Raw genomic sequence first — 25,173 nt, 5'->3', positions numbered from 1 at the left:
TAGATTTTCCACATACTGTGTTAAGTTGGTCAGTCCTTTGCATCAATACCAACCATGAACTTGCCTGCTATTTAATTTTTTTAATATGCCAATTAGCCAGCTTCCTCAAGCAGAACTTTTCCTCCATATCTGCTCTTCTGCCCAACATCACTATTTTTGTTACTATCACTACCTTTCACGCACTTTTCCTCACTTCTCTACTTCTCTAGCCCAATTTTTTTGGGCTGTTCAGTTGGTGTCTGACTCTCCACTTTCTTGACAGATACTAGACTGGTTTGCCCTTTTTCTTCTTTCCTGTGTCCCCATTTTACAGATGAAAATCCGAGACAAATAGGAGTTAAGTAATTTTCCCAGAGCCATGTGGTTAGAATGTGTCTGAGTTCAAATTTGAATTCAAATCCTCCTTACTCCAGGTCCAATGTTTTTTATATCAAATCAATTATCAGGTGCTATTAACATGCCTCGGCAATAGCATTCATCCCCTACTTCCTCTCTTGTTTTTCTGCTTACCATTCTAGTATAGGTTCTCACTTCCCTGGATTATTACAATAGCTTCCCAAACTCTCCATTCCATCTATAATCTCCTCTTAATTCAATCCACCCTTCACCCTGTTGACAGAAATCATGGTTAATTCTTAAGATCCTAATTGTCTTTATCTGTAAATGTAATGTTCATAGAACTAGACTCATACAGTTCTAGTGAGGATCATGGGGTCATAGATGTAATGAAGTCATCTAGTCATTTTGCAGTTGTGAAATCTGTGGTCCAGAATGATTTCTTCAGGGTCATGGGTAATAAGTTGTATGGAAGGAAGGGAGGAAGGAATGAAGGAAGGAAGGAAGGAAGGAAGGAAGGAAGGAAGGAAGGAAGGAAGGAAGGAGGGAAGGAAGGAAGGAGGGAAGGAAGGAAAGAAAAGAGAGGAGATGAGAGGAGAGGAGAGGAGAGGAAAAAGGGAGGGAGGGAGAGAGGGAGAGAGTAATAAGGAAGGAAGGAATTTGGAGAGGAGGAAGGAATAAAGGAGGGAAGAAAAGAAGGGAAGGAGGGAAGAAAGGAAGAGTGAATAAAATAACTTTAGTCTAAATGTATTGTTTGGTTCAAGACTTTTTGAGCTGGATCCTACTTTGAGGTCATTTGGGACCATTTCTCACCCATTGGAATTATTGCCTCAATTCACTATTCTCTTTCTGTCTGGTAATTTGGTCTATTTTTCCATTGATTAAATTTCTTATGAAATTCATATTTAAAACCAGTTTTTAGCAACAGTCGCTCAATGCTTTCTGACAACAAAACTTTCTGTTCTTGCTCTTATTTATGGTACTTCTGAGTAGACTTGTCAATGAGCAGGAGTCCTAGTGCCTACATATTGTGACTGGCCATTGAAGTATATTGACTGCAATCTAGAACTGCAATCCAATATGGCACTGGACTTAATATCTAAAAGACATAGGTTCAATTCCTGGCTCTCTTAAATTCATAGAAACTGGTAGGTGGTAAAATGCTGACATGAAGTCAGGGAGACTGGAATTTAAAATCTGCTTCAGTTTATACAATGTAACTAAATACTTATAATTGTCTGCTCAAATTGATGTCTGTATGCCTTAAGGTCTTTATATCTTAGAGCTCTGTGTTCTCCAAAGAGTCTAGCACCATGTTAACTATATTCATTGGCTTAGAAAATATATGATTGAACAACATTACCATATAAGTGTGTAAGATTATGAGGACCCATTACTTAAAAAGACACCAGTTGCTTGTAAAGTAGGGATTTAACCTCTTCCATGAAACGTTCCCTATGTTTTCTAGATGAAAACAGTCTTACTGTGAACATTACACTTTGATTAGATCTCTCCTTTGCCATTATATTATGCCTTACACCATTCTCTGAAGGTCATAGGATCATAAACTTGAAGGTAGAAGGGATCTAGAGGCTCTCTGTTTTAATTTCTCCATTTTATAAATGAGAAAACTGAGGTCCACAGAGATTAAATGACTCACCCAAAATCAGGTCCATTAAATAATGAGATGGGATTAGAAAAAGGGAGTTCTGATTTCTAACCTAGTGCTTACCACTGTACTTTTTCCCTCATATTTTTAGATTATAAATTCCTTGCTAATTGATACAGTGTATTTGGAGTTAGGAAGATTAATATTCATGAGTTCAAATCAGGACTCAGATTCTTACTAGCTGTATGACCTTGGAAAAGGCATGTAATCCTGTTTGCCTCAGTTTCCTCTTCTGTAAAATGAACTGGATAAGGAAATGGCAAACCACTTTGTGTCTTTGCCAAGAAAACCCTAAATGGGATCACAAAGAGTTGGATGTGACTGAAAAACAGCTGAATAACAAAATGTTCCTTGAGGCCTTATGTCTTTATGTTCTACCTACAATTTGAAAACAATCTATTAAATGTCTATGAATCAAAATGAAAAATTGCCCCAGAAGTTCATATTTAGTAACTGTGAAACAATTATAATAAAATGTACCCTCCCTCCCCTGACACATACTTTAGGAATTTACAATCTAAGTCACACAAAAGACGTTGAGTGTATAAGGTCAGTAAGACATACTTAAGGGTGCTTTTGAGTTGTCCTTTTTGCCTTTATTTCTCTGCCTCATAAGGAAAAGGCAGCTGTTAAAATTGTGAATTTGAGTATAACTTCTGAATCTAATATAAATATCTAAATGGACTTCCTTCAGAGTCATTTTTTTTCCACATATACTGTGCATATAATGTACACAACATACAGAATATATAATAATGTAAGAGAAGAGATAAAAAGTACCCTTTTTGTAAAATAAAATGCTATATATACTTTGACAAGACTTAAGTTATTAATCAGTGGTATAGAGACATGTATTTTCTCTGGGCAAGTTAACTACCTTCCTGGGAATAAAATCTATGGCCCCAAGGCCTCTTTAGTACTTAATTTGCCACTGAACTAAGTAGTCCCATGGGTATCACTCTACATTAATATATGATTTACATAGAATTTAAATAACAGGAAACTCTATGGTACTTTTTTCTTTCTAATTTGGAACATTTGATGTGGAAGTTAGTTCATAGTCTAAATGCATACCCTTTCAGGGAACAAGAGTCCAATCTAATCTGCTCCAGTAGAAGTAAGCTTCCTGAGGACAGGGACTGTTTCCTTTTGTCTTTGATTTCTTAATGCCTAACACAATATTTGGTATGTAATAAGCACTTAATAAATGTGTATTGTATGATCTTTTCCCCAACTTCTCTCTTCATTCACTTTTATAGGCTCATTTCAACATAGATTTTTGTTTTGGAGTGTTTCTATTTTTCCAGTATTTCATTAGAATGATATTTTCTTAATTTTCTTGATTTCTAGCAATACTGCCCTAGCTTCACCCCAATCCTCTTTCTATTTTTTCCCTCAGAGTATATGTTATCTTTTGAAAGGCTTTCACATGCAACTTTTATGAATTAACATCTATTTCCTCTTTATCCAGCTTTCTTTTGCAATTGATTTTAAAACATTCAGTTATTAGATTGGCTAATTTTCTTTGCTTTTTAAAGATGTCAATAATCTAGAAATAATGTGTTATACATGCTTAGATTTTTAAAATATTACTTAGCCTGTGTATCATCTGTAAAATAACAGTGCAAAATAACACTCATTTTCAGGAATTCCCAGTTGTCAAAATTCATTCCCTAATCCATTTCCAGAAATTGTGCTTTTGGTGGATGAGCCCTCTTTGGGCTCCTTTTCTACTTAAGACCCTTCCACTCAGTCCTTAAAACACAAAACTTTCAACAATCCCCATTTGAATAAATGAATTTCCTTTCCAGACATGCTGCCTGCAGGCATTCTAGCCATCATCTTCATCCCCCTCACAGAACACCAGACTGCTTTTGAAACTATTTTGGGAATAGATGAACTTTTTCTTATCTTTCCTGGAATTAGGAGTCCACTCATTTTTTGGCTCTTTTCATCCCCCTTTAAGTCCTTTTTTCTGTTGTCTTCCCTAGTATATGCTCCTTGAGAGTTAAGTACTCTCTTACTTTCTTGTATTTGTGTCCTTTGCATTGCATACAATGCTTGGTACATAGGTGAACAATTAATAAATTCTTTATCATTTGTTCATTCAATGTACAAAATGTCCATGATAATCAATTCATTCCTGCTCAATAAATCTTTAAATAGACTCCTCCCTGGACCCATTTTATTTGGATTAGAAATTCCATTTGGGTATTTTATCTTTTCCCTCCTTGCTTTAATGTACACTGTTACTTTTCCTTAGGTTCCTCCTGCAGCTTTTATTGCAATCTTGAGTTTCTTTTGAATGATTTTTCTTTGAAAGAAAAATTGGATTTCACTTCCTTACATAAATATACTAGAAATCATTGTGTATCCTTTTTTAGATTTCAAATTTAACACAACAGTTTAAAACATGTCAAGTACAGTTTTGCAGGCTAAATGTTATTGGTTTCTTTCATTAGTTCAGTTCTAGCACCTTCAGTTATAGCTCCTAGTTGCCCCTCCGTGAATGCTTATAACTTACTAATATCTCTTCCAAAGTGTCCACAGAACCAAAGGCAATGAATTCCAATTGCACCTCTCATTATTCCCCTCATATTCATCTAATACAGCCTAAAATTATATTTGCTTCCTTAGCTGCCAAGTATCATACTATTGAAACATATTGAGTTCTTGGTCCCATTAAAATCCAGGTTACCCTATACAGAAGTTTGTCTGTACAATGTTGCCTGTGCCTTGACCTGCTTTTCCATAGAAGTCATGTCTTAAAAATATATATATCCTTCCAAATAAAAACCCTCAAGAAAAATAAAATAAAAATACGTGTCGTATTCAGATACAATCAATTCTTTATCTGAAAATAACTTTTCTCATAGCCTTGACTAGCTTTTAAGATTTTCTTTATCTACTTGGATTTTGAGTTTTTGGCAAAGGAAGTAGAGAATGGGAATGGAAGGCTATTTCATCTAGACCCATGATTTCATTAGTGTGGGAATTCCAACTAGGGATCTATGTCTCTGTAACTTATAATTATGGTGATTCAAGGATGTCCTCATAGTCACTTATTGTGTCTGAGGTTGTACTTGAATCCTGACTCCAAGGCTGACCTTCTATTCTCCACTGCCTCCTGAATTTTCAGATTGCTGCAATGATCTGACCACTTTTCTCTAGGTTGGTCATGATTCTGCTCTTCTTTGGTGATATCCAATTTCACTGCCTCTCACTTATCTCTTATTTATTCTTCTTTGGGGAGGGGCTGAATCATCTAAAATGGTTGTCAACTACAGTTTGAAAGAAAATCAATGGCAGGCCACTTCTCAAAGTGTTCTGTAAAAGATCAACATGCCAGATTCTATTCTATTTAAACAGGGCTTTAATTCAAGGGAGCAGAAGATTTCAACCAAAAGCTTTACAGCTTTTTTTGACAAGGAAGATGAGTTCTTGACTTCAGGTCTAATATTCTATGCACTATGGCACCACCTAGCTGCTCCTTTGGTCCTTAATTTGGTTTCTCTTCCAATAGTATCCCTGATCAATACTCCCCTCTTCAGTGGAGTTTCTCTAGGCTAATAACAGCTGGTTCCAATAACCCCCCCTTTCCACTTCCCCTTTTTTTCTTTTCCACCTACTGAAAAACTTGACATTTATAAGCCAGATCCTGGTACTGTAACAATGGGTTTTAAATCACCTTAATGTTGTCCAGATAGATCAACATGATAGATTTGAAACATTCCATAATCATTCCACAATTCCATTGAAATATTCCAATAAAATATGCCATAATCACAAGATCATAGTTTTTGAACTGGAAAGGTCATCTAGTCCAAAGCTTTCATTTGGCAAATATGGAAATTGACTCAAAGTGATGAAACATCTTGCCTAAGGGGATACAAATACTAAAAGATAGAACTGGGATTTGGACTCATGTCCTCTGGCTACAAAGCTCAGGCTTTATATTGTCTCCTGATAGGTCACATTAGCTTCCTTGTTATGGATTATTGAGATTATTATTTGTCTTACAAGAGTTCTAAATAAGAGTTAGGAAGAGGTAGTTTGAGGTAGAGGTATATAGGGGTGAAATACAATGTCCATTAGATATAAGCAGCACCCTTTAAAAAGACAGGTGTATTTATCTTATCTCTTCCATTAGATTATTTTTAGTCCTTTCATGTAGGGACTATATACATATATATATATATATATATATATATATATATATATATATACACACACACACTTCAGGTAATGGACTACCACCTCACAGTATAGTTATTACTTTCTTCATTCACATAGGTGGTGTTTAGAGTTAGTTGAGATATATCTGACCTAAAGATTATGAGATAAGTCTGTTATATATTTGAAACACTATGTTGCATGTATGCTTACACACACATATACACAACATATTCAATATTTCCTCAATGGGGGCACACACTCCATCAACTCCTGCAGAGATTAAATAACTCTCCTATTACTTTGAAGATAGTCTTTGAAGGCTAAAAAAAGAAAAACAACTATTCTCTGGCCATCATGGTGAATAAACCCTTTTCAAACTTAATTGTGTTGTTTCTCTAGTGGTGATTATTTTTCAGTCATTTTGGTCACGTCCAACTCTTCTTGACCCCGTTCAGGATTTTCTTGGCAAAGATACTGGAGTGGTTGGCCATTTCCTTCCCCCAGATCATTTTACAGATGAGGGAAGTGAAGCAAACAACACTAAATGACTTGCTCAGGATCACCCAGCTAGTAAGTGTCTGAGGTCGAATTTGAACTCAGGAAGATGAGTTCTTGACTTCAGGTCTAGTATTCTATGCACTAAGGCACTGCCTAGCTGCTCCTTTGGTCCTCAAACCTTTTCCTTTTGGAGTCAGCCTGCTGATGTACTCTTTAACAACCTAGGGTTTTCTCCAGGATATCAGCAGAGTCAGACTTTAGTAAAAACATAGCTCCATTCTCCAATGGAGCTGTAATTTCATTAATAAGGGATATTCCCTCTGATGATGCAGGTTGCAACCCATAGATTTACTATAGTAAGGAATCCCATCCTAAGTCTTTGGAGCATTCGCTAAAGTCTGTTAATATCATGAGAATGCTAGTGGAGCTCATGGGCTGTCCATTAGACATCCTTTGATCTTGCCATGAGACTAATCCATCTTTCCCATCACACAATGATTGGAAGTAGAGAAAAATTTACATCTGTATGCTAAGCTTAAATGAGAAAAAAAAAATGTTTCTTTTTTCGGATTTTTTTATATCTGTTTATAGCAATTGGTTCTTGAATGAGAAACTGTCACTTTGCTAACTGTATAGTGCTTAGAGTCTTAAGAAGCAAGGAGTTTTGCATATTAATGAAAATTTGCCCTATATCAGCCATTAGCAATCAGCTTCTCTCTATGGTCTGCAGAACATATGGCAGCTTAAGCCTAGACAGAGTCGTCCTGTATGTTCTTCAAGGCTAAGAGATGTTCCATGGACTTCTTATTTATCTTCTTGCCTCTTTAATTGTTCCTCTGACAGCTTCTAGTGTCTTACAAAATTTATATACTTTGAATTAAATCATTGCCAAGTACAGTTTTGCTAAGTTTAATTTCTGATAATCAGCCAACTCTAAGGATTTAAAAATATTTCAACTTCTTCTCTCCTTGTCAGCCTGATCTTCCCTAACACAGTGGAGGATGTTCTAGTGAACTCACAAAGAACAAAGTTGCAAAACTTTGAAGGGGCCATTGGGTGGTCTTGGATGGTAAACAGTGTGTATGTCCTCCAAGCCAATGGGGCCAATGTCAGGGGATGACTTGTGCATACCCATCCATCAGCCAGTCAGTACAGATTGCTTCTTGGAACTGGAGAGGTTTTGGTTGTGCCTGTAAAGCTTTGGGGATTGTTATGTGAAATAAATGTTTGAGTCAAATAAAAATGACAAAGTTATGGCTTTCTTTGCCCTACCAATACCCAGGTCTCTTGTCAGAATCAGTTCTGGTTCATGAGGGCAGTATTCTACCTAAAATAAACAGGATTTCAGGGAAATGAATCTATTTTTTTTTCAGAACTTGACACTGATGTCATTTCTTAAAGTAGCTATTTAATAGACTGTTTCTATTGAAGTGCATATAACTTCCATGTAATTCGGTCTTGCAGAACCCAACTAACATTCCCTACTCAAGAACTTTAATTGATTTCAACTTTTAGGAGAAAGGAGTTAATCACTGGAAAACTGTTTGTATCAGGAATTCTGTCCCCCCAAAATAGTAATCACTAAGGTAAATACCTGAGAATACACATTAATTTCTCTTACTACTCTAACTACAAGTTTAGACAATGAGATGATATTTGGAAGTAGAAACCCAAGGCACTACATGTTCTCAAGTAACTTTCAGGACACTGTGCAGAAAGAGAAGTAATTTATCTTTGAAAGCCTTTTATGACAAGAATTGAAACAGTTTTCTGCTTAACTATTTACTCACTAGAACACTTGTTTCTCCTCAGCATTCCAGATAACTGAATTTTTATTATATAATAAAATTCTAGTCTCTGGACACTAATATATGGTCCCTTAACATTTTATACCACACCTAACAGAGAGCTTTTTCAGAAACTTTTTTTTTGATAGTAGTGGTATTTATTGCCTTAGGATAAAGAGAGACATTTAGCAAATTGCAACTTAAGAGAAAATTTTGTATGGCATCTAGAATCTCCTCACCAGACATGGTCAGAAAAAAAGCCATCCACATTTACTCTTGGCAGATTTCTAGGTCAACTCTCTTCTTTGGGCCTCCTAAAAATCAAATCTTTTCTGCTACCATCTTGGCCCATACCTATGCTTGCTATGTTTTTTATATTATGGCCACCCAAGGGACACTTTGGTGGGGGAAAGATGATAGAGGAAATTAGGATCCGTATCAAGAATGGAACAAGTATAAACCAAATATTAGACCCAAGAGTGAGTGCCAGAAGTTAGCATGATGGAGCCTGAATTTCAAAGTATGGAAATCCAAGGACCTGATATGAGAGATAAAAATTTCTGCAAGGGGTTTTTAATGTGTTTAATGAGGAGGAGGAAATGAGGACAATGTGGATGAGGAGGGAGGAGGGCACAGAAAACAATGCTGATCATAATTTGCCTCATTGCCAGTCTATCTCACTAAACCTCGAATTTCCGATAATGGATGTGGCCATTCTGAACTTTTCTGCCTTGCCTTCATCTGCTTAGCCCAGCAACTTTACCAATACTACCAAACTTAACCACTTAAATGATTGGAACAAGGTTTACTGTGCTGCATTCTAATTTGGCTATGATAGACAGTGGGCTTGTACCTTTGCCTCTTCATAGGCAGCTATTCTAATCCCTACATAGCTGGATGTTAAAACAAATAGTTATCCTAGTAATCATGATCTGTCCAGTCTTTCCAAAAAATATTTAGTGCAATCTGAGAGGGAGTAATTAACAAAAGGGAAATGGAAATTCATTTGGAATAAAGCAAAGTTGCACTTCTGGAAGGCCAGAAGGCAAAGAAAAAGCACATTTCTTTTATATGTTGTTTTTTAATAGAGCATATGTGTTTATTTTCTGTAGGTTTTATAACCAGCCACCATTAGAGTGGTCTTCTCAGCCTAAGCCAGATCTTGCCTATTGGAGAAGAAAAGGACAAGACTTCAGTGTGCTGCTGGATTATACAGACCGAGGAAACCTGGAAACCCCCAGAATGGCAGAGCCCCATGGTATGAACCGAAATGTGAGAGAGGGTCAGTTGGAAGTAGGATCGAGGTTGGAAAACACGATGAAGAGAGCAGTATTGGAAGACAGCTGGAAAATATCCAGAGATCCAAAGTGGCAGAATACAAATTTTGAAAGCTGGAACCAGCCTAGGAGACTGGGGAGGCAGATGTCTGATGGAGATGGTGAGAAGCTGCTTCAAGATGTGTACTCATTTACTAAAGGAGATAATACATTTAATTCCCAAAACAAGGGGAAGTCCCAGTCATTGCCTAGAGTTCTTTCCCCCGACAGCCTAAGATGTGTGGAAATGCCCATTCTGATAAATGATTACCATTTCCCGGGGGATACTAAAATGCTATTTTATTCTACAAATAGTACATCAAACTTGGAATACTTAAGAAATCCTGAAAAGGTTGACCCCTATATTCCTTTACAAAAGCCCAAGTATGGGAGACCCCTAAAACCTCCGTCTTATGAATTTCACCGACAAACTCGAAGTGGAGTAGAAACCAGCAGGTATCAGGACAACTACCAGAGAGACTGTGTTTCTTTTCTGCCCCAAACTAATGATCCCAGGCAGGACCCCTATAACCCAGATCCAAATTTGGAGCCTCCTATGTATGTTCCACCACCATCTTACAGGTCACCACCGCAGCAGAACACAAATCCACATTTCCTAAACGAAGTGCCTCATTTCCAGTATGATGGTCACATACAGCAGCAGCAGCAGCGGCTGATGATGGAGAAGCCCATTGCTGGGCATTACTCTTCATCCAGCTCCTACAGGTCTGGGAATCAATATGGTGCAAGTGGGTGTCCCCCCCATGGGTTTTCTGGACACCCCCAGCACGTGGAAGCTTGTAACAGCTCAGTTCAGTATATTCCCTTCAATGACCCACGAATTCGACACATCAAAATGACCCATCATCAGGACCTCGGCCAGCAAACCAAATTCCTTGAAACACTATGTACCACAGGTCCCTCTGATTTCCAAGGCCCAGCTCGGGTTCAAGCACAAGATGATGGTGCCTTTTCGCATCCCGAAAGTCAAGTCCCCACAACCAAAAGTGAGAATGATCCTGCCACGTATGCACCTAACCTCGGAGGGTGGCTCCCAGCAGCAACCCCCCCAGACAGAGAAATCTGTGCCTTGCCTGACCAAAGAGACAATTGTGTTTTAAGCGAACAGCAACCTGATAAGGGAAGCAGCCGTCAGCAGTGCACTAAAGGGAGGGTTTCTTCCCAAATCCCACAGTGGGAGAGTACCTGTGAAACCATAACTAAGCTCAAAACATTTCAAACTGGGATTCAGACCAAGAAAAGTTCAAAGAAAAAAGTGAACGAGACTGTATTTTGCTTGGTTTCTGTCCCAGTTAAATCAGAGCCACATCTGCCAGATACAGATAGGAATAACAATGATTTAAAACAGAATGCTGATAAAAAGAATGGCAATGATAAGAACGGGGTTTTGCAAGAACAAAGTCTCTTAAGCATGTCTTCCACCGACCTGGAGCTGCAAGCACTTACAGGAAATATGGCCAGTAAAACTGAGTTACAAAAACAAGGACCTGGAGGGCCAAAACAGTATAAACAAACAAATGACCTCAGATTCAGTCACCCCATCAAACACAGGGAGCTCAGATATTCTGGCTCTTGGCCAGGTGACCAGTACAGAGACCAGCAAACGCAGACCCCTATCACTCAAGAATCCCGAACCTCCCAGTTTCTCCCTGCTAGAAAGATGGAGAGCCAACACAATGCACTTCCCCTTCCAAAAGTATCTGACCCCACTCTGAAATTATCAGAACCCTCTGCCTCTGAAACTCTGAAGACAACAGCATCACCTCCCAGTGACTGGAAGATGAGACCAAATACCTGTAATCTGAAAGGTCAAATGTACTTCAGTCCATCTAGCAATAGTGCTTTCTCGAGGACTGCTTCATCCACAATTCCTACATCAAAAGCAGTCCAAAGCCAGCCTCATGGGCCCTCTGCAAATATAAACGAGAGGGACACTAAGCCAGTATCCAAAGGTCAAGTGGTGAAGGGTGAGTTAAGTGCCCCATGCAATAGTAAGGAGCTCTTTGGTCAGTTTCTCTTAAAACCAGTTAGCCGTCGTCCCTGGGATGTAATAAGTCAGTTAGAAAGTTTTAACAAGGAACTTCAAGAACAGGAAGAAAGTAGTAGTAATAGTAGCAGAAGCAATAGCAGTATTGATGGAGAAGTTGCAGAAAGTGAGCAACAGATGCAGGAGGATGTTGGTGCTGATGCTGACCTAAAGGACTATAAGCCCGATGAACCCAGTCAAGAAATGACAGTTAGACTACAGCCAAGGATAACAGCACCAGAGATTCCTGTATTTAAATCAGGAAGAGTTAAGAGTGTGGAGCTGATATCTGATTTCATATGTGACTACCCCCAAGCACAGATCCCCTTGCAAAGAAGAGATAGCAAAGGTGAATCTGTCAAGCCTTTGGTTGAAAGCATGATTCCAGAAACAAGAAAGCAGGAAATGGAGTATAGAATAGACAGATTGGCTATCAGCCCAGACCCTGGGAAAAGAATGACGTCAAGTAATTTGATGAAGACAGCTCCAAATTCCTCAAGCTACCCAACTGACATAAGAGAGCCCCAAGAAAATAGGCAATATAGCAATGTATTAAATTCTTTACAACCAAGCCAAATGATTCATCCCAGGAGTGATGGAGTTAAAGAGAGGGAGTCAGAAGGACACATTTCTTTAGTGAACAAAACCCAGGGTCTGTCTGAACCAGAAGTAAAGTTTGTGGAGCATGATATGGGTCCAGTGCATAGGGCCAACAAGTTAGATGGCATTTTAGAAAAACCAGGTGCAATAGAAATCCCTCCTAATGAACCTCTTCAAACACGGGCTGCACGGATTCTGGGCATAGAAGTAGCAGTGGAGTCCCTCATGCATGGTAACAAGGACAAGGGGACACACCTTCCTCCTGGTCCTGCTGAAAATATTCCCAAGGCTGATTTTCTAGCAGTAGAAACATCATATAATTTGGTGCAGCCAAATCCCGCTGAGTCCACATCATCAAAAAGCGCTTTTGATAGCAGGAGAAAGTGTGGCTGGACCGAAAGCCCTCTCTTTGTAGGGGAGAGAGACACGCATTTGAAGACACGTGTAATTCGCCAAGATTCTGAACTGAACCCAGATGGAAATGGTGATGACACCACTAATTCTTTGGTCCCTAAACTCGAGCCCAAATCATCATCTAAGCTCCATGATCAAAAGGACCTCAGGACAAATCAGTCCTACAAGTCAACTTTGTTTCATTATCTGGAAAGAAACTCTACCGGGATGGGCTCAGAAAAGAAATTCAGAAGCACCTCCAAGGTGATTGAAACCATCCAAGAAAAATTAGTCAGCCCCCCAACCAAAACAGCTGTGGATCGGCTAATGAGAATGAAGGAAGTGGATTCCATTTCTCGAATTAGGCGTCTCAGTTCTAAGAGCACGGATTCTGGGGAGGAGACAGAGGAAGAGAAAATTCAGAGGAGACTGGAAGGACAGAAAAGGAGCTTTGGTTCTTTGAATGGCAGTGACCCAGGACACAAAGTGGAGGATGCTGATGCTGTGTCGAAGCACATCATATCTCTTGAAGAAAATGGCCACCAGACAGTACATAGTGTAAAGAAGAATGCAGAGCAAGATTTTTTTTGCCTAGGTAAGTAGCATTAACACTTGAGTGATGCTTTCTTAGGGAAGAGTACAGTCTATCTTGTCTTAGAATCGTTTTGGGAAAGGTGATTTCTGTGGTGTGGGGGAACTCTTGACGTAGAGACTCCCTTTACCAAGGCAGATTAGCAATTTGTTTTTAATTTGTATGGCCTTAGAAAGTTGACTAGGGTCACTGCAAAATTTTAATGAACTTGCCTGTGGTGCAGGCAAGATAGTAGGTGTCAGAGGCACAACTTCTCCCCACCCACAGGTCTTTCTGATTTCAAAGGTAGTCTTCTAGACCCTAGGTTGCACTGCCTTTCAGAATATAAGAAATAACCTCATCCTACTTTAAGAAAAACCAACATGTGAAATTTGGCATGTGGATCAAATGAATTGGGGAATAATTATTGATTCAAAACAAAAAAATAGATTATTTTATAAAAGAATATTCTGGAATGGGGACATTTTTTATTTTATTTATGTCATGGAGCCCCTGGACAGTCTAGTGGACCCATTTAGTCACTGGATTCATAAACCAAGTGCCTTAGACAGAAATACCTTTGTCGGATCACAAGGAATAGATCCAACATTCAAGAGACAAATATGTTATAAAAAATGTTACAAGGGACAGAGTTCCTTCAGGTGACTAGAAATCTAAGATTTTGTCCTTTTATTGTTAAGCTCTCCTAGTTTTTTGAAAGAAATAATGCTCTATTAAATTCAAAATCTTAGACTAATGTAAAGAGGAAGTTGGGAGTGGAAAGGGAAGAACAAATATTTATTAAATGTGTACTAAGGCCTTTCTATAATCAAGGGTTTTGCAGCTATTTTCCCCTTTGATCCTCACAGCACCCTTGGGAGAGAAGTGCTACTATTATATCTGATTTATCAATGAAGAAACTGAGGCAGGCAAATATTAAATGACTTGCCAAGAGCCATACAGCTAATGTGTCTGAGACTGGATGGGAATATCATTTTTTTTTTTTGGCTTTAGGCCGAGGACTCTAGCTTGCTGCCTTAGTGAATAAAACAATAAAACCCTTAATAAATAAGGATTAGAGCAGAAACTCTCATAATTTCTTATGTGCTGAACCCTCCTAGATAATTCACAAATGAATGAGGGTCCTGTCTATCATGCCATATCTCTCACGGCTACCCTTGGCAGATGTGTTTCCTTTCTCTTATTCATTTTTGGTGCCTATTAAGCAGAGGAATTAAACATTTGAAAGCTGAGGAGGGCTAGCACAGTCAAGAAGGGCTGGCCTAGGACTTGGTCCTGCACACTTGACTACATTAAACAAATGAATCGTGAAGACTTTGCATTTCATAATGCTTCACATTAGACTGAGTGCACGTAAATGGCATGCTGTAAAGTTTGTCTATAGCAACAGAGGGAGGGAGAGAGGAAATGAGCATTTATTAAGCACCTAATGTGTGCCCGGTGCTGTGCCAAAAACTCAATAAACATCTCTTTTGATCCTTATACAGCCCTGGGAGATGGATGCTATTATTATCTTCATTTTACAAGTGAGGAAACTGAGGTAGGCAGATGTACTTTTTGGCTTAGCAGTAGTATGATATGAAGGAAAGAGCATTTGTTTTGTAGTCAAAGGACATGGGTTCAAATCTCACCTTCACACTTACTCATGGTGTTGACTTTTCTTGGTCATCTAACCTTTTTGAATTTCAATTTCTTTGTAAAATGAAGGGACTAGATACCGTCAGTGTCCCTTCGAGCTCTGGATCTGTGTTGTTGTCCCTGAAATTTTTTTAAGCAACCTTTTTCTCCCAGTCTTTACACTGCTTAAAAAGGGAAAAAAATCATCAATATGGTATATCCTAAAGAGGGCTGAATATTAGCAGAAGCATACTCTGTGGGGCCAATATCATGGCATCAAACCACTTCTCTAGGCTTCAGTTTTCTCATCTATAAAATGAGAAGTTGGGCTGGATGTTCTACCCAAGTGTCAGGGCTTCTCTTCTTCACCTCAGTTCCTGACAGGAGATTTCCTACTTCAGCCTAAACACATAAAATAGAGGTCCTTATGGGATTACATCCTGGACTCTCTTGCCTTTATTGTGGGCTATTATCTCTTTCCCTGAATCATTGTGGATGGAAGGATTATATGGCTGGTTCCGTACTGTCTTATTCTTCCTTTTGGAACTGACTCACTAGTGGATCCAGCTTGCATATGGATCGTATTGTCCAATGCTGAATTACTTTTGGAAAGGTATTGATTGAGTTCAGCCTGTTTGTTTTTGTAGCCTCTGCTGCATAATTCAATTCAACAGGGATTTATAGAGTGCTTCCTAGGTATCCTAACAAGAGGGGTTCCTTAAAAGAGAGAGAAGTCTAAAGATCTCATCTTTGGCTGGGGATGGTGGCGCACTCTCTATCAGGGAGGCCAAGTGGGAAAATCTCTTGAAGTTGGGAGTTCTGAGCTGTAGTACACATTGGGTGTCCATGCGAAATTCAGCATTAAGATGGTGAACTGCTAGGAATGCCCAAAGACTGGAGAGCTGACTGAGATGGGAAAATGGATCAGGAAAAAGTCCTTCTGGACATCAGATACTTACTAGCTGGACCTATGAGTCACTACCATACTTTTAGCCTGAATGAGATAGAGATCCAGTCTCAAAAGAAAAAAGAATCTCATATATAATCTCATATGTGTCCAGTTTTTCTATTTCCCAACCCAGCAGAGAAGTGTTGATGGCTCAATTATGCCACCATTAAGCTGTTAGTGGCTTACCACCATGAGCTACTACCAAGAAACTGTCACAAACTGACATGCTTTTCAGTCATGTCCAGCTCTTCATGTCCATTTAGGATTTTCTTGGAAAAAATACTGGAGTGGTTACCATTTCCTTCTCCAGATCAATTCACAGATGAAGAAACTGAGGCAAACAGAGCAAAGTGACTTACCCAGAATCACACAGCTAGTAAGGATCTGAGGCCAGATTTGAACACATAAAGAGGAGTCTTCCTGACTCCAGGCCCAGAAATTGGCTAATTGTATTGCCATCTAGCTTCCTTGAACTGAAGCAAGTATGTAATCTCATTGAGGTCAAGGTCTATGTTATTTTGTACTTTATTTTCTCAGTCCTTAGCAAAGAACTTAGCAGATAGGAAGACCTTAGAAGTACTTGACTTATGGAACAGAAGCAGATGGAACTTAACAGGGTCTGCAAAATCAGGGTCTTGTTTACAGTTTTGGTTTATAACACCCCATTCAGATATCCACTCAATCTGTGAATCTTCCAGCTCAGTGGCTGTCTGCCCATGAGTAGGTCAGCAAGAGCCAGACTTCTTAAACTTTTTCTACTTGTGAGCCTTTTCACCTGAGAAATTTTTATGTGATGATCATAGAACTATATAAAATAGGAATACAAATCTGACATTTACTGATAATAAATCATAATTTTGCAACCCACACATTCAGAGGGACCCTATTGGGTCCTGACCCACAGTTTAAGAAGCTTTGAGCTAGAGATAGCTATCAGCAGTCTTTAGGAAATCTAACAAGTTTTAGTCTGGCTTAAATAACTAGGTGACACAGTGAGTAGGTAGGATTCTGGAACCAGAGTCAGAAATTGAATTCAAATCACTCAGACATGTCTTAGCTTTATGACTCTAGACAAGTCACTTAATCTCTTCTCTCGCTCTATTTCTCTCGGCTTCCTCAACTATACACAGTGGGGACAATAATACCACCTCCTCCTACCCTTCAGTATTATTGTGAGGATAAAATGAGATAGTTGTAAAATGCTTTGCAAACCTAAAAGTGATATATGAATGGTGTTATTATTATTGTTGTTATTATTATTATTTGTCTTGTTGGCAGACTCTGGAAGGAGTCTTTGGTGACTCCATACAACATTTATCCAGTGAGTACTCTGGGCTGTAGCTACTCAGGACTCTAAGTGTCATGGAAGTGCTCTGTAAAGACTTATTATCTAGCTGACAGCCAATTAACTTGGCATTTAGGAAGGATTTATATTTTCAGGCCTCCAGTGAGTAGCAAGTTTGACATTTTCAAACTTTCATGAATGAAAAGTCTCCCTTTTTTCATTGTGGGTGGTAGGGAAACCAGGCTTTGTTAACCAAAGATTCCTCAAAGAAACTAACCCAGCAAGAGGTCTAGTACAACTCCAGACCGAAAGCTCATCATTTTCTGGTTCATGTTTGAATCTCTCACATTAGCAGTGAATATTATTCTGAGTGTTGAATGTCGGAAGAAGACATGGGGAGAGATGCTTCTTAACATAGAAGGTATTGTGTTAAATACAGAAATTGCCTAGCCCTTTAAGTATCTCAATCTTTACTGACTCAGGATGCCCTAAACACATATATACAAAATCATTTCAATCTTCTTAGCAATATAGCTGAGTTGAGTAAAATGAAATTATTGAATACATTCTGATGGTAAAGACATTAATATACTGACTACATGTTCTACATGAGATACAGCAAGACAGAGGGAAAGCAGAAATAATATGATAACAAATATATTGTGTTAAGACCACAAAATGCTTTATAGGCATGACATATGTGATCCTCAAGACACTTGTGAAATAAGCAGCGAAAATGTTTAAAAAGGATTGAATACTGAACCTGGAGTCAAGAAGATCTGAATTTAAATCCAGCCTGAGACACTAGCTGTGTGACCCTAAACGAGTCGTTTAACTTTTATCTGTTTCAGTTTCCACAACTATAAAATGGAGATAATAATAGTATTTACATCACAAAGTTATTGTAAAGATCAAATGAGATAATATTTATAAAATGCTTTTAACTCAGTGCATGGTCCATAATAGGCATTTAAACACTTTTGGCAGATGAAAAAAATGAGGCTCAATGGAGTTGAGACATAGCAATTATGTGGTCTTGGTTAGCAAACTGGTCTCCTGATGCTTAAATTCAGTGTGTTCCTATCATAGCACTTACTGCCTCCTGAGAGCAGAGGCTATAGCATCTTGTTTTTAAAACTTCCAAACTGTGGCAATTTTGCTTCCAGGCAGTTTTTCAACATTCTTATCTTCTTTTTATTTTTAAAAGAAGAAAAATTCAGCTGACAATTCATGAAATGAAGCCATTTTGAATGTAGTATGTCCAAAACTAGCATCCCAGGAGAGAATGGTAGAATCATACTGTTAGAGCTGGAATGGAACTCCAAAGAATGTTGCCTTATTCTGAGTCTAATAGAATGCTTTAGTAGAACAAAGGGTTATGGATCATGTATTTTTCATATTTGATTAATGGGAGAGAGAGATAGAGACAGAGAGAGAGAGGAAGAGAGACAGAGAAAGAGTGAGAGAGAGAGAGAGAGAGAGAGAGGAAAAGAGAAAGACAGAGAGAAAGAGACAGAAAGACAGAGAGAGAGAAAGAGAGAGAGACAGAGAGAGAAGAGAGAGAAAGAGACAGAGAGAGAGACAGAGAATGAGAGAATGAATGAATGAATGAATGAATGTGAGTGCCCAGTTTGGGACTGGAAACTGGGTTAATCCAGAAGCTGAGCCAAGTACAATGCAGAGTTCCCATGCATCCAAGTACGCCCATGACTGGGGTCCTAAGGGCAGAAGGCCCCCTCTTTCTGGCTAGGGATCAGCTTCCTTCTCTTGTCCCTTTCAGGGAATGTGTGGCAAGCAGCCAAGAATTGCGTGTCCTTCAAGCCAACAAGTTGTAGCATTTGACTTCAGGACGGAAATTCAGGCTCACTTGGCGAAGTTGGTACATTGTGTTAAGTATATGTAACTGAAAACCAAAAGGCATTCTTAGCCACAAATGAACACAACAGAAGTCAGCTTGTTTCAAAGTTAATTGTATTACATTTTGAACAACAGAAGAAAAAAAACTCTCAAAATGTTATTTACTACTTCCCCTCTGTGGCCGGCCTCCCACTTAATGACTGAATGTGCTTCCTTTTAAACATCAGTTGAAATTCGCATCCCAAGTCCAGAGTAAACACTCTCAGAAATAACTAAAATTGATTTAGACACTATTAAAAATGGGGAAGGACAAAGGAGAAGGAAGAAGACAATGTTGCTCTTTTTTCTGTTTTGCTCTTGCTAAGTGCATGAGGATAAAAAGTGGTTAATCTGTTACTGATTATTTCCTTTTCTTGACTTTTACAGATACATACGATCCTAGCAGAGTTGAAAGAGTCTGATGTGAACGCCTGTGCAAATGTCGAACACTCCAGCCCTTTCATTAAATATTCTCCGATTCGGGGCCGACCGGTCTGCCTGGCCCAGGCATTTGCTTAGAAATCGTGACTAGTTTTTGCTGTATTGATAAAGCCTTTACCACTGCCGATAGAAATTAATCATTCTTCTAGAGCTGTTTTGTGGAGATAATGAAAATCTTGCCCTTTGAAGTGACACCTATTCCTGTCGCCGTTCTAATTAAGTTGTGCCTACTTTTGTCAAGGTATTTTCACATCGATGGAGGCAGCTAAGATGTAAATGGGATGAAGCGAAGTAGTTCAGCTAGTCCTTCAGGGTCACAGGTTAGACACGGTAATACTATGAAAATGATCTGGAAAAAGAATGTGAATGTGTTAGCTCCCTTTCTGAATCTCTAAAGTTCAAGCTTTATGTTTATAAGATGGAATCTTGGAGATAGACTGTTTCTAAGAGTCCTTCTGCACTTTTGAGTTGTGGGGAAATGTGGAATGAACGTAAGCTTAGAAGCTGATCCTTTTACAATCAGTTTGGCCACCTACTGTCAAAAATAATTTGCTTTAATTATATAAGTAAACGCACCACATTTAGGTAATAAAAGCAATATCTTATAAGCTCCTAAGGGATAGCCATAATGGTCCAAGAATATTATTTATGGAGCAACTAAAGATTTTGGTCAGTTGCAAACAAAATACCATTGTGGGTTTTGCACTCAGTATTATCTACTTTTATTTTCTGTACGGATGTTTAGAAATTCTTTTATATGAAAAAAAAAATTGCTGATTTAAAATAGCCCATTTTAACAAAGTAACTATATTTCTTTTTAGAGAAATACTATTTTTCTATGATGTAAACTATTGTTTGGTGGCAGATTTTTAAAGAAGTATTATATTTAAAAGAATCTGTATCCCTTTGTGTGAAGGGAACCCCAAGGAGGGTTCAGTTGGATGTTCTAATGTATATGTTATATCTCTCTTTCGTATACAATGCTGCCACTTGGATTTTGTTGTGAAAAGAGATGTCTATATATATATATAAATATTATAGGGTTAATTAACTCTTTTTAAAAATGAATTTTTCACAAAGATTTTTCTCAAATATAGCTGATGGGGTATTTTTGAAAGTCATCCCTTTCAGGGTAGAGCTAAAAAAAAATCCTCCAATCCTGGTGCCAGATTAACTAGAATGACCAAAAAGTGATTTCATATTGTATCTGATTGTACAGCCCCAAAATACACTTTCTCCAGTCCATCCAACACTTTTCAATCCCCTAACCACCACACATCCATACGCGCTGCACATACCCCACACACACACACACACAGATTTTACCTGGAATGGTTCTAAATTTGTCTCTGTATTAAAAATATTGCTTAGAGACATTAAATATGTGGTATTTCAAAGAGTATTTTGAGGCTTGTACATTCTGCTGTGTTTAATATTGCATTAACCTGCACAAAGTTTATTTATGAATTTTTTATGTGTTTCTGTCCACTCTCTTTGTAAGATATTCTAGTTTGCTAACATTCATTTGAAGATTTCTTGCTTCCATCCCCCTTCTTCCTTGCAGGAGAATTGTCTCTTACATTGTCCATTCTCAAAAATGTCCTTATCTATTTTTATTCCTCTCAACTTCCTGAAATGATCATTTATGGGTGGTCTGTAATTTGGCCCCAAAAACAATCCTTGTGGTGCTTTAAACAATCCCTTTTATATGTGTACTGTGTGATTTTTTTTTTACAGCAGAGCTTTATATATTTAGTTTATTATAAACAAAATAAGATCCATGTAAATCATTCTTCAAAATCCCCTCAGATATACTAATGAATGATCTTGGGCCATTTTTTATTATTCATTTTAAATTTTGGCTTTTCTGGCTACAATTACATTTTGTATTACAAGATATAGCATTCATATCAGTAGGAACCAGGGCCAGGTTACTGCTTAGAATAGCCACAGAATTACTCTTTCTGGGAAAGGCTTTAGTGGGGAATAGTTCACTCAAACTTTGATCATTGGTTAACCACTTAGATTAGTGTTGGGCCAATTGGCTTGAAACTGAACCACTTGAAAAGTCTATTTGGGACTTGGTGTCCTTTACACATTTAGAAAGTGGGAAGAATCTTTTTTTTTTTTTTTTCAAAAAAACTAACCTTATCCCTTGTAAAACTATCAACTTATTTCCTAAATATATTCAAATTAGAAATATCCTAGAAATGATTGGAAAGAAGAGAAACTGAGCACTCTAGATTTCTCCTAATGTCCATGAGGGGTGGGGAAGAGAGGCAGAGGAAATGGGAACACAAGAAAAAGTAAGAACGGGAAATGAAATTTTTTATTCCTTTATGGTAGACAGATAATTTAGGAAATATAAAAGATCATGATTTTGAGATTTTCACTAGTCTCAGACAGCTAACAAATATATTACCCCCAAAATATGGTTTATTTGAAGACAACAACATCAATAAATTGTGAACACTTTCTCCCCATTAAATGGAGCATAATTGATTAAATAGCAATTACCCAATTTAACTATAATGAGCAATTTTAATATTACCTACTTGCCAAATTATTTTCTTGGTAAATATGGCCATTGATAGTCATATTTATCAAAAGTTTGGGGGCTTAAAAGATTAAAGTTTAGTTATTAAAGTGATTATAAAAGAACCATATGTGAAAAAGAAATAGATGATAATTTAAAAAGGAAAGAAAATCAATTTAACTAATGGCTACTTGGTTCTGATTTTCCTTGTCTTGTAGCAAACTTTTGATTGATTGAAAATAATGCATTTTAACATTCTTTCCCTGTGTTCTTTGCTATATCCACAGCTTGTCCTAGAAAGTACCAACTATATGTGTAAAGATTTCCCTCTGGGAAGCCTGCAGTTCCCATCACCATCACCACCACCACCTCTGTTGTATATAACTTTTCTGGCCCAGTGGATTTTTTGAGACTCTTTTCTTTCAGTGTCATTGGATTTGTTGGTCAGTTTGATTTGGGTAGATGTTATTAGTGGGAGGTATACTATTTCATTACAGAATAGGAGGGAATTCCCACACTGATCATCAGAGCCTTAATATTTACATCTATTTTTTTTCTTGGTGACAGGCCACATAAATATTATTTAAAATCACCATGGTGAAATAAACTAGTCTAAATTCATGGAACACATTTTGACCTGTGCAATAGCCTATCCCATGAATTAGGATTCATTTTAACAATACCCATCCCAAATTCAAGTGGCTCATCAATGAGATGGCTTGAAGTAACCCTAATCACTTTTGGAGAGTTAAACAGTGACTTCTTCTGGCAACTGTTCATCATGAAATTTTTACTGCTAGGATGATAGCAGCAGACTAGGGAATGCTAATGACTGTGAAAAGAAAACCAGGCTTTGATTCATATCAGAACAAATGACTAGAAGAAACCCAGGCTTAATGCAGCAACTTTCAAAGAATATATTTGTGATCATTGGCCATCTTTGTTAAAAGTTACTGGGTAATGCAGAATTAAGTATCAAGGTTAACATCTCTTGGAAAGTGATAAGTGCCACAAGATCATAGTTATATAAATATTAGACTTTGAGGAAATATTTCTGATGTCCTAAGTTTTTGTAAACAAAAACTTTCATATTTGAGGCCATTATTCTGCTTAAAACAGTGACTGCCTGATCCATCCATGAATGGAGGCAGGATTTAAGAGTAGGGGGTGGGATGGGGCTAAGCTATTGCTTGAGTGAGGAATTTTTGTGTGTCTTTTTTTTCCACTCGAGCTATATATTTTGTGCATCTGTTTATGGGAGTAGAATTGCTACTCTAAACTGGATTTAGGAAAAACATTCCAAATGACCTTTAAGAATCTGCACAGTGGGAGGTCTTTCCAAAGAGTGGGATGTTTCCCTCTGGCCAGGACTGATCAGGCCAAGAATAGGGAGATGATAAAGCAGAAGAAAGAGAGGGAGAGGGAGTAGACAGGCAGAGAGAAAGTGAGAGGGGGGGGAGGGGAGAGAGAGAGAGAGAGAGAGAGAGAGAGAGAGAGAGAGAGAGAGAGAATGAATATGAATTTAGATTATATCCCTTTTTAGCAAAAGTTCTTTCAGCATAATCTGAAGGGTGCTGTAGGTTGGGGACTAACAGTCTTGGGTAGGGGGAAAGATTGAGAGTTCTCTATATTAATGCTGACTTTGGAGCTCTCCTGAGCTCAGACAATATCATATAGAAGACCTGGGGCCTTATTAGGTGGTCCCTGTTAAGAGACCAATACAGGAACCTGAACTGGAGCCCATTAGCACAAAAGCCCTGATTTAGGGTAGGGAGGCCAGGCAGTGTTTTCCATAAGATAATTCTCTTTCCCATATGAAAGCCAAGTCCCCTAGATCTCAGCTGCTGAGTCAAAGAAGTAGCTCAACTTCCTTATAATCCCTTTACCCTCCATCCCACACTATCAGAGACTTGCTATTAGCCCTCAGTGTCTTGGAGTGGAAGGGAAGGCAAAGCAGACATGAACAGCATATGGCAGAAATTAGAAATAAAAATGATATATCCTAGCCATGTGAAATGGCAGTAACCTTAAGATTACAAACTAAATGAGGTCTTCTTTACCTGGGTCAACAGAAATCCCAACCATCACACCCAGGCCTGATGGAGGAAATAATCAGAAACATCCCTGCAGAAATCTCTGAAATGTAGCAAAAACAAGCACCCTGGTGAACCAAGACTAGTCTGAGTCTGCCCACATGTATCAGTGACATAACTCCAGAAAACAGTTAAAGGAGCCCCATGGCAAGCTGCAGCAGCACACAAATGGCTTGTTGCCAGCTCTGAACCATGGCTACAGATCATCTGGTCCAAGAGAATGCATGGTGAGAAGGGGCAGTAAAGGGGACATTCAGGGCAGGGGAAGAATCAAGTAAGCAAATGAAATATTTGTAAAATGTAATGGGATGAATGTCTTCAAAGAGCTTTGTATTTCTCTGCACAATGTAAATACTGTTGCTTTACTATATTATTATTTAAGGGTAATTAACCCTGCTACCTAATGCACATGTTCCAAATAAAGATTTTGCATGAATTTGCTGGTGTCTGTTACTTTTTGTTGAGGGTGGAAAAATTGAGCTTGAATAACATTCAAAGGGAAAGTTACCATGGGTCAGTTAATTGGAAAGGGGTGCACTTAGGATAGGGAAAGCTGACTGACCCATCAATTGGGAAAAAGAAAATGAGGTGTTTGGGGTTACCCTTGTTGTGCATGGAGAATTGGATTCCAAGCAAGTTAATGGTCTACATTGTGTCCACCTCAAAATCAGTCTGACCGTGAACTGTCGCGTTCAGAATAATGGACTTGGAATCAGGAAGATCGGAGCTGAAAGCTTTCCTCAGACATTTACTAGCTGTGTGATACTGGAAAACTCACAACTTCTCTGGGCTTCAGTTTCCATACTTGTAAAATAGGGAGTTGGCTCAATAACTTCAAAGGCCCTAAACTCAAAATCTATGATCCTCTGAAAAGAATTCTCTGGTAATAAGACTTAGGATGTCATTGGCTTACTTTTTTAAAGGGTGGGTCTTTTTAAATCT

At 38.2% G+C, this 25,173-nt stretch overlaps 1 protein-coding gene across 3 annotated transcripts in view; it reads left to right on the top strand.

Moving 5' to 3' along the window:
* The window catches only part of JCAD (junctional cadherin 5 associated), a 91,034-nt gene extending 66,367 nt beyond the window's left edge, over positions 1-24,667 (top strand). For all 3 annotated transcript variants that reach the window (XM_031939787.1, XM_031939788.1, XM_031939786.1), the window contains 2 exons: positions 9,579-13,417; positions 19,549-24,667. In XM_031939787.1, coding sequence (XP_031795647.1) covers positions 9,579-13,417; positions 19,549-19,583 — 3,874 coding nt within the window. In that variant the 3' untranslated portion in view covers positions 19,584-24,667. The remainder of the gene's footprint in view (positions 1-9,578; positions 13,418-19,548) is intronic.
* The last annotated feature ends 506 nt before the right edge of the window (positions 24,668-25,173 follow it).

The sequence above is a fragment of the Sarcophilus harrisii genome, chromosome 5 (assembly GCF_902635505.1).
Source record: "Sarcophilus harrisii chromosome 5, mSarHar1.11, whole genome shotgun sequence".
NCBI classification, from domain to species: domain Eukaryota; kingdom Metazoa; phylum Chordata; class Mammalia; order Dasyuromorphia; family Dasyuridae; genus Sarcophilus; species Sarcophilus harrisii.
This window is presented reverse-complemented; position numbering and strand designations above follow the sequence as displayed.